Genomic DNA, 10,390 nt, shown 5'->3' with positions numbered 1-10,390 from the left:
GTATCCGGCCACGTCCCTTGTTCGCCTACATACAGTAGAGTCTTTGACGTCGTCTCTGACGCTGACGAGGGTTTGACAAAGAGATGACCAACTTGTTGAACATCGTTCCAGTCTACTTTACGCCGGCATCACTTTTGACACGCATCGCTATCTCTAGTCGGACACCTCCACAGTCAATGGAAATGCCAAGGCTACTATACTGCAGATCTAGCTGTGGCGCTCTCTCGCTTGGATCATCGTCTTGCAGTGTTCATCCAACTTCCACGGCTTGGTATTAGTGTCGGCCCGGCACTGTTGGAGCAGGCCAGCGACTGCCTCGGTATATCAGGATTCACCGCTCCTGTGCTATCTCAACTGCACTCAGCACTACTCGGTGAGCAGTGCTGGGCAATCACCGCGATAACTCTGAAGTAAAGAGCTGCTGGGCATCACCCCTTTTCAATAGGGTCTTCGTTCAGATATACGTGTGTTGGCGTGCACCAACAACAGCAACGAGCGTGACGGGCTTTTCTCACTCTGCAATCTGCTCTGATCTCCACAGCACTCCTTCCAGGTACCATAAACACCAAGGCCATCTTCGCCATCGCCGCCGTTGCCATTGCGGGTTCCGCCGCTGCCGACACTTGTTCATCGTCGCAGCAGACGTCTGCCTACACGACGCTGGCCAGCTTGCTGACGCTGGTCTCGTTCCAGGGCTGCGTTGACGACTCCGGCTATAGCCTTCTGTGCTCAACTTCGCTGCCCACCCGATGCCGAATACGTGGAGATGTGTGCATCAACGAACTGCCAATCTCTCATCGAGTCAATTTTCTCGCTGAGCCCACCCGACTGCACCCTGACAGTGCCTACGAGCGGTCTGGAGGTGAATGTGTACGAGCTGGCCAGCGGTTTCTCCAGCGTATGCTCGTCTCTATCGAGCGACTCATCGGCCAGCACCAGCACAGCTTCGACGACGTCGACTGCAGCCAGCACCACGACGGAGACAACGTCGGCTGTTACGTCGACGGCCACTTCGACCACCAGCGACACCGCTACTACCTCCACGACGTCCTCGTCGAACTCGACGGAGGTGGCTACCGGTACGGCCAGCTCGGACTCAATCGTTACCTCGGCTACGGCTTGCTAAGCCTGATACGCTGTGTTCCAAAAGCAAGTCCATCCATTGCATATCACTTTCCCATGGGAAGTTACCATTAGCGTTACGGTAACGAATCACCTTTGAAAAGCAAGTACACTGGTTTATAGATTTTTTTTTTCTTTGCGAACACCGTACAGAAACCATGCGTCATCTTCATCGTAATTGGCGAATATTTTCACAGCTCAAACTTGTGACGGAAAGCTAACGGTATGATGGCGCCATTGCCGACGTTGTTGGCCTTCTGCAACTTCCTGGAGAACCTCCTGCACACATCGAGTCTGGCGCTAATGCGTCGCATGATCACCGATTTTTACGCCGGCAACGAACACACGCTACAGGATTTCATGCGGCTTGGCGCGACTGTCATAAGTGTGATGCCCGTGAAGAGAACGAGTCCTCGGAAGTTGAAGGAAGCGGCACGGCTGTTAGCTGAACAAAAGAAGGAAAACGAGGTGGACATCAATGGACAGCGTCAGACTCAGATGGGCACACCGACGTCTCCCCCGTGTGTCTTCCGCTACCTTTCGGCCCGTGTGGCCACCAGGAACGTCTTGTGGCTACGCGATATCTTCCATGAGTACTGCCATGGAGAGGCAGCGTTACTTCATGAGTTTGTGCGACGCGGAGACCAAGCAATCAGTGTCATCCCTGTGGATATTCAGGCCTTATCTATGGTCCCACTGCCGCCGCCGCCGCTATCAGTCGATCCAACGTGTAGTGGAGCGATGGAGGAGATTGGAGCTCCATTTACTGTGACGTCTTCAGAGGTGACGTCATTGTCTACACAACCAGCCCAGAGAAAGCGATCAAGGGGGCATGAGTCAGAGCAACAGTCTAGCGGTGAGAACCAGAAGGCAAGTGATGATCGAACCAGAAAAGTAAGTCGACGAGTGTCAGTATCTGGGCAGGAAACAGATGCTGTTGTTGCTACTACTTTAAGTCTGAACCCCGCGTCCCTGTCAGAAGCTGTGGTGCGTGCGAGTATTATGGACGCGCTTGAGCGGTTGGAAGCGAAGGAGCCGTGGAAGGAAGTCTTCAACCCTGATAAACTATCTTTGCCATTTTCGCGAGTCAGATATCCGCAATTGGCGGCAGCGCTGCAAACATTTTGGCAGAAAAACGCCCGAGCTGTTTGGGAACGCAAGTTCTGGGCGCCACTGTCTCGTTCACGCAATCTCGACCTTCACAACCAGCGACGATGTCGCCAACTTAAAGCTGGGACCTTTTTCGAAAGAAAAGTGATCTTGCCTATTTACAACGAGCTTGGAGCATTTTTTTTCGTCGAGATGGATCAACGCCCGAAGCCCCAAAGTGGGTGGTACTATTTCGAACAGGCTGTGGACTTGTTCACGCTGGCCCAACGCTACGGTTTGCATGCGTGTCTTCAGTATTTGGAGTCGGAGGCGTTCAAGAGGTTTCCAGTGGGTCCTGGTAAAAATCGTAACTTCTACGGTCGAATGAATGGCAAAAGCCGCAGCATGTGGTCGTCGGTCGAGAGTCTACGCTCAGTGTTGGATGAGATTGTTGCTATAAAGACCAAGACGAAGGATAGATGCGATTCTGATGAGCTGTTACCACGCTGAGAAAGGTCAAAAATTTCAAAACTGGTCTACGGGTACAGTGGACTCCATTGTATGATCGATCTGATGTGCATATACATGTACTCCTAGTGATACTTCTATTGTTTAACAACGAACACATTTGTGAAGTATAAAGAGTTTCGCCTCCTAGAATCCCGCTACCTGGAGCCATTCAGCAGGTGGCACGTTTGTTTATGGAAATCCAGGAGCAGGTGGCACGTTTGTTTATGGAAATCCAGGAGCTGAGGTGATTGTGAAGAGATCTTTCACATGCCGTATTACTTCGAAGTAATAAAAAGTGATAAAATATTTTCGCACAATGACGTGAAAACAGACAGGAATTTGAATCCATAATTCTCTCGATTTTGACTTTTCACTCTTACTTACGAATTGTAAAAAAAATCTATGTGGCGCACATATATTTCTAATCTACATATTTTACCTGTAAATCGAATGTTTTACATGGGGCAGTCAGTACATAACTACATAGCTCCACTATGGGTGACCTGTAGTTTGTATTGGAGCCCAAGGAGCTTACTTATAACTACATCAGTCTTACATTTACTATTCTAAGTAGCAAACAGTTCCCTCTGAGGTCGGGAACACATTCACCTGGGTAGAAAATACCCTTAAGCACTCCCTCTGTGCAAGGTGCTCGTGTGGTCCGTCACACTTAGTAGCTCCTGTAGTCAATCCTACGCCTTCGCGGGTAGATTCAACTACCTGAATTATCTGTGATCTTTACGTTTGAGCCATGATGGACCGAAGTGAATTTCCTCACTTGAATGACTCACAGTACAATTCCGTTCGGAAGATGGAAGGCATCTTTGGACGAGGTGTCCTCCGCAGCTTGGCGGGTGAAGCTTGCCGAGCAGCATGAACGCGTGACTGCGTTTGTGACCTGCGAGCGTGATCTGATCGCTCACACCCGCGGGGAAATTAGAGGCCTCAACGGCCGCTCATTAGACAATCAAGCCTAAGCCTACAAGACTGAAGGTCCCGTGTTTGGGAGAAGGAAGGGATAAACCTTCACGTCTGATCCGAGAGGTTGAGATCACCATGAAGACGGGTATCGTCTCGAACGAGCCACTTCGGCTTTTGCCCCGTCCAGCCTTGACGTGGCAAGCACTGGGCATACACCCCGGAGATCATATCTCCTGGGTGCTTCGAATACGGGGCGCAGCTGTATGGTCAGTTGCACGCCACCTTGCTACCGGCGAACAAAATTTCCACCAGCGCTCGCCTTTCTCACTTGAAAGCAAGGGAAACGCGAACTGCACGAGTACGTGCGATAGATATGGCATCCCTGGCAGTGAATTGTGGTGTAGTGATTTCTCCAGAGTTGTGGATAATCGCCCGTCAACAAAGACGCGACACCGCCCAAGATATTCAAGCGACGAACCCTCGGTCATGTGATGTACGGTGACTCCAAGGTGCAAGAGACTCGACGGCGTCACTACCGAGCTCTCAACGGATCTTGGATACGGTCCAGATGTCACTGAATCCAGGCTGTCCTTATTATTAATAATGGACTGGCCGGATTCGCATTCAGCGGCCAAGAACTGACCATCTACGGTACGAAACCTCGGTGGCGGTTGGGATGAGTTCGCTGAAGACTCTGCGACCCTTTGAAGGCAAGTTCACGGTCTGGAACAGAGCGCAAACCGTTAAAGATGCTCATGCGACGGCAGACGACGCTTGGCGTGCAAGAAGATCCAATATGGATCATTGTTCACTTGATATTTGTATACTTTATTAGGACTTCTTATTAGGAATAGACCCGAAAGGGTAAATATAAATACAGAACAGAATTTCAACTCAAGCACACAGAGCGACGTCCGGCTTCAAGGTAAGCGTCTGGTCAAGCTTGTTTGAGTGTTATGCCTGTCGGTGAACTCGAAGCTCTGTAGCGAGGGTTCATTCGGCAAGGCCAAGAGACTTTGAGTATTAACCAATTACTATCGGGAGGTTTACGTGGCGGCTTATTGTTGCTTATTTGCACGACTGGGAGTGCTTGTATTGCATCCCTTTTATTCTTTCAGCCGAGTGTTAAACACTCGGAGCCCTCGTAAAAGGCTTACCCGTGCCTGGTACCCTTCCGCTGTTGGGACCACGAGGATTCATAACACCTGCTAGCTTTGCTCGTGCTAGTAGCGTGTTCTTATTTTTTACTGGTTGACCTATATACGTAGTGTACAAGGTCCAGTTTGCCCCGGTGCAAGGGCAGAGCTGGGGTCTTCAGGTCCGCCCGAACGATCGTTTGCTATCTTAGCAGACGTATTGTTGTGAAAACGTATTAACTACATTTGTAGCTAGAGTTCACGTGGGAATTCCAACACCACAGTATCCCCTGTCTGAAGCTATTAAGACAACAGTTTTCTCAGATGGCCTAAAGGTCGGTCCTGCACGCACGCACGCAGCTTTTTCGCGTGTATGCGACCACAATGGACGAGGTGATCTGAATCGCCATTCAAGAGGAGTACAGTGACAAGCGACCTGGTACTCCACAGGAAGTGAAGGACCGCCACGACCAGGCTGGTGGTGCTAAGGGAGCGGAGTAGAGCCATCCAATTTTAAAGTGGGGCAGTGAGACGACAGTTTATTAACATCAATACTGACCACAGTGGAACTACAAGTAACACGGACAATCACGAGGGCAACGAGCATCTGTCGAAGAAAGCTGCTATCAGTGCGGTCGAGCTGGAGCATTTTCTTTCTGATCACGTGGAGTACACACTGGTGGATAGATACTTGAATGAGCTCGTGAAACACCGGTGTCGCAAAGATGACCACCTCAAACGCACGGAATTTGACGACTACGAGACTTCTATCTCCCAGTCTATAAACCATATTGCACGCATATCCAACGAATTATTAACGCTGATGCACTGGATCTACGACTCGAAGACGGCGTCACCTGCGTTCTTCCTGGTCACACCTAACGGGTTGCTGCGTTTGCTAATTGACTATGGATGGTTAAATATGTAACTACGTTAGGAGCTTCTATAACGTTCTTCGTATTCGCGAAATACTCCGAGGATAAATGAATATCAGCACCTGACGCTTATCGCGGCTATTATATTCGCTGACTCGCCTGAAAAAAGGCCCAGTTCTGTTGTATGAGGCAAGTTCCAGTACAAGCGTCTGGTTAGGGGTATCTACACAGTTCCAGATGAATACCAAGCCTGCATGAAAAAAAATCTTCGGCGACTTAGAGCTAGTTGATGAGTATAAATGACATTCTAGTGCTTGCTATGAACGATTATACCATCTCGAGCACCTGATCATCGTCTTCGAGCGTCTCTATATGAAGTCACATTAAATAGTAAGAAATGGCATATTGTGCGGAAAGAGGTCGACTTGTTTGGTCGACACGATCTCAGCCGAAGGAATCAAGCTAACATCCAAAAAGCTCCAAGCGATCTAGCAGCATGGTCAATGACTTCCTCTTCCGTTATAGTCTGGGCGACTGCGTGTGATACTGTGTTATCCACACAGGAAGCATGATCAGTGCCTTCCTCTTCAGTTATAGCCTGGACGACTGCGTGTGGTACTGTGTTACCCACACAGGAAGCGCATTCAGCGCCCTCCTCTGCCGTTAAGGTCTGGGCGACTGTGTGGTCCTACGTTACCCACCCGGTTAGCACTTAAAGGCATAACCACTGTCGAAGCCCGTACGACGCGACGACCTTCGGCGTTGGACGCTGCTAGTGTAGCAGGTTCACACGCCGGGCAAAAGACCCATGCCCGTGGCATTCCCGCAGCGGAGCATGGTCTTGCTGTACGCATAGCTGTCGACCCTTTGACAGCTCCGTGACACTTCTGCGTCCTGGCGGTCTATATCAGGCGCCTAAGTCATGACGGAGGTGGGAACATGACTCACCAATTTAACCAATTTAATTGCTTTAATTTATTCGGCTTAGAACACGTTCTCCACCTGAACAAGGGCCTCACAAGACCAAGTCAAGATGACCTCTAGCCTCCATATTGTACTAGTGATACGCAATCGACGATTATTACTATCGAGAGGTCCTAAACCGATCAATATTTGCTATGGCGGGACCCCGCTAGAAGACAGGTACGAAAGATACGCATACGCTATTCTCGTAGAGCTGCAACTTCGATTGAGGTTTGATTGGGCTCGCTTCAACTAAGTAAATGTCCAGAGAGCCATTGAAACCTGATAGCCGCGCTTCTGGGCTCCCTGAAGGTATTAGACCTACGGTTCTGATCCAGCTCGACCTGGCCGTGTTACAATGAGTAGAACATATGGAGAAAGCATTGGCCAGACCCCGGTGTCCAGCCAATGCTTTCCCCCGGCCCAATTTATACACCATTCAGTGGCTTCGTCTACGACTACTGTGGCTAGTAGAGCACACATACACCGTCAGACGTGCATTCGTTACACGAACCACTACAAATCGACGAGCTACGTCGGCGGTTTTGCCTGCACCCCTCGCGGCTCGGCCCAGCCGGGACAGACAAGTGACTTCCTTCCGCAAAGCTCCGATCGAACCTGGGTCGGGACAATATGAGCCTAACTGATATTCCGCTTGACGCTTCTGTGATCACTTGGTCGAATTTTAAAAAGAGAGGGCTTCCGAACCCACTTGACTCTACAAAGGCTCGATGTTAGCCGAAACCAGGACTTCTACGAGCAAGTTGTCCTACGTAATGTCCGCGACGACAAGACAGAGCACTTCCGTGTCTCCGCCGAGTTCGACTCGGTTGCGCTCACAAAATTATGTGTCCCCCACCAAAGGATGGATGACGGCGTGCGAGTGCTTTAACAGGTCACTGAGCGCCGAGGCAGCTCAGCTATACTTTTCACGGCACCCCGGCTATCCGACGTACCGGCCCACTAAATTCGCGGGGCTTTTCTTTCGCGCGTAGCGAGACCTGTGTCTTACCCGGACCGACCTATATTTTGGTGCTACCAATCAGTACTCTACAAGCTATGCCTCTCGGGTATTTACAGCAGACGTAAGCCGGCCCTGTGCAGGGACTTACCGGATGAGTGTACATGTGCCTTGGACTAGAAAATTTTGCTCTATTATCTGTTATCTTTTGGAAGCTTCTTTGGACTCTTCCCATTTCTCATATTCCTACTTCACAAATATCAAGTGAAGTGGAATCTCAGCTGACTCCAATTCACCAGGGTCAATGTCTATGTCCTTGAATTAGTAGAGCGTCGCCCCATACACAACAAAGTTATGAGAAAATCGACTGTAGTAGCTCAGTGCGCCTAGGAAAGCTTGCATCCCTTTCTTCGACTTCACGAATGTAAGCTCGACGATTGCAGTCATCTTCTTCGAAACGGCCCGTATTCCACGTGGCAAAATAACGTGCGACTGGAAGCTGACCTTGGGTTGGACGAAATACTCTTGGTAATGCTGACGCTCATCCGACACTCAGTGGATCGGCTTAGCAGTCGATCTAATGGCTCCAAGCAGTCGCCAAACGTTCCCCCTCTGAAAAGAAAACCATCGACAAACGATCCCCTCTTAAACACTGCGACCAGGCAGGTCTGGTCAGGCTATCCATTAGTAAACATGTCACCATCAAGGCCGTTGCCTAAGCCCTGGACAAGATCAGACTCGGTTTGTGACTGGCGATCCGCTTCGAACTTCGTCAGCTGACTCGTCTTCGACTCGCCGACACCGAGTTCAAATCACCGAGCTTACGACTTGGCCGCAGCTTAAGCCGTGCGTTGAACGCTGCGAAGTGCAGGAGCGACACAGCTCAACTTGCGGACAACTTGACAAACAACACGATGGATCAGCAGCGGCACGCGCCACGCGCGTGATGGACGACCAGCTCCGGGCATGGGCTCTCTACGATATATCCAGAGCGCGGGATCCGGACCCACTGGACACGATGAAGGATCACTTCCGGCGCTTCCGCAGACTGCGGGAGAAGCCTGTCGAGGGTCTCGCATATGGCGCATTGCAGGAGTCGTGGTGCGCTTTCATCCGGCGCTGGAACTGGACGCAGGAAGAATAGGAGAGCTTCGTCGGCTGGCTGGTGTACCGCATGAAGGTCGTCAAGGAACACTCGCTCACGGAACTCCGCGAGCGCGTCTGCACCAGTGCATGGGAGGACATGCGCCGCATACGCTACGTGAGGGTCGCTGAAGGCTGTAGCACTTGTACTGGGTCGCGTCCGACTGTCGAGGAGTGGAGAAGTCACATCGCCGAGTATCCGCTCGGTGAACAAGAACACGGGTGGATCGAGAAGTACCGTCGCTCGTTGGCCGAGAACGTGCGCGCCTCAAGTCGCGCCGTCTCACGCCGACGCTCTGCACGCGAAGATCCTTGGCATCAGACTCGGTCACGTTCGCGTGGTCGCTTAAATCGCAGATCTCGATCGCGTTCGCGTGGTCGCACAAATCGCAGATCTCCGTCCCGTTCACGTGGTCGACCAAGTCATCGGTCTCGAGCACGCTCGCGTGATCGCTCGAGTCGTTCTCCTCGTGCGAGCTGGCATGCGTCACATGTTGGTTCGCAGCGAGACCGGACTCATACGCCTGGACCACATTCGGGACGTCACAAAGGAGATTGACACGAGGCTCCCCCGTATCCTTGTCGGGAGGAAACTCGAGCCATCGTAACCGATAGCGACGGGCGGCCGGAACATCGTGGGTGAGCCAACGATGACACCTGGGAGCGCGAAGTGGATCTTGGTGGGCAACGATGTGCTTAACAATCCAGCGGGTATCTCGGGCTGCGTCAGCAACAGGAGGAGGGCCGTCGCGTCGATAACACTCGCGATTTGGCTGCCCAGAACGAAAACGACTTGCTAAACCGCTACTGGGATGCCCAGCAGGAGTTGGATGAGGCTCTCGATCAGACTGCCTGAACCACCGGGGAGAGTGCGCAGCTGCGTCAGTCGACCCGAGCGATCCTTGCTCGGTTGCAGGTGCTTGAGAGGTCAATTCACGGTCGGTAACAGACGGGGAGCCTCGAGATCCGACTCCTGGTGCGGATCGATCGATGGCTCGCCGCGCCCGTCGAGAAGGTCGCCCGACGCATGCTCCCGCTCAGTAGACTGAGACGACTCTGGAGTCGTAGCGGGGTGATATTTCTTGAGTCGTCCGACGTAAAACGTCGGATGCAGACGTAATGACGTAGGAATGCCAAGAGTGTAAGCATCACCAATGGCCTTGATTACCGTCAACGGCTCAATAAAGCGCGGCGCGAGCTTGTTCGCGCCGAGGTTGGTAACCGAAGCCTTTCTGATACCTTCATCCGACAGGAGCATGCGTCCGCCTGTCGTAAACGTGGCCGTGTCCTTGCGGCCAGTCTTACCGGCGTTCTCCTTCTGCTTGTTCACTGCATCCTGCAGTGCGTCTCGAGCATAGCGGGTGACCACTTGGCGCTGTAGTACGAAGTCGGCGACGACTGTGGAGTCGATTGGTCGCGCCGCATGCTTCGGCGCGTAGTTAGCCGGCGCAAGTGGGCTCGACGCGGCACTTGTCACTGCGCTGACCGACGTGAGAGCGGGAGATACACTCGAGATATCATTAGCAACCGGTGTACGTACCGGTTAGCCCAGTACCGGTGTTGCCGCCGGAGACATCGGAGCTGGAGTAGACGGCTTGTTGGCAGCTTCTTCCCCACCCAGAGTGGAGACACACGGCGCTGTGGGATGGCCCACGGCGAGGAGAGCAGGG

The 10,390-nt window shown here is 52.0% G+C and overlaps 2 protein-coding genes across 2 annotated transcripts; both read left to right on the top strand.

Moving 5' to 3' along the window:
• Window positions 1-766: 766 nt before the first annotated feature.
• Window positions 767-1,126, top strand: PITG_12555 (elicitin-like protein, putative; the record flags this gene model as incomplete). Its single annotated transcript, XM_002900386.1, has 1 exon — window positions 767-1,126. The coding sequence occupies one exon, from the start codon at window positions 767-769 to the stop codon at window positions 1,124-1,126; it is 360 nt and encodes a 119-aa protein (XP_002900432.1).
• A 201-nt stretch (window positions 1,127-1,327) lies between these two features.
• PITG_12554 (uncharacterized protein) lies at window positions 1,328-2,868 on the top strand (the record flags this gene model as incomplete). The annotated part of the gene is made up of 3 exons (XM_002900385.1): window positions 1,328-1,852; window positions 2,018-2,020; window positions 2,102-2,868. 3 exons carry the CDS (start codon window positions 1,351-1,353, stop codon window positions 2,719-2,721), a joined length of 1,125 nt encoding a protein of 374 aa, XP_002900431.1.
• Window positions 2,869-10,390: the final 7,522 nt, after the last annotated feature.

The sequence above is a fragment of the Phytophthora infestans genome, genomic scaffold, assembly GCF_000142945.1.
Source record: "Phytophthora infestans T30-4 supercont1.26 genomic scaffold, whole genome shotgun sequence".
Classification (NCBI taxonomy): domain Eukaryota; phylum Oomycota; class Peronosporomycetes; order Peronosporales; family Peronosporaceae; genus Phytophthora; species Phytophthora infestans.
This window is presented reverse-complemented; position numbering and strand designations above follow the sequence as displayed.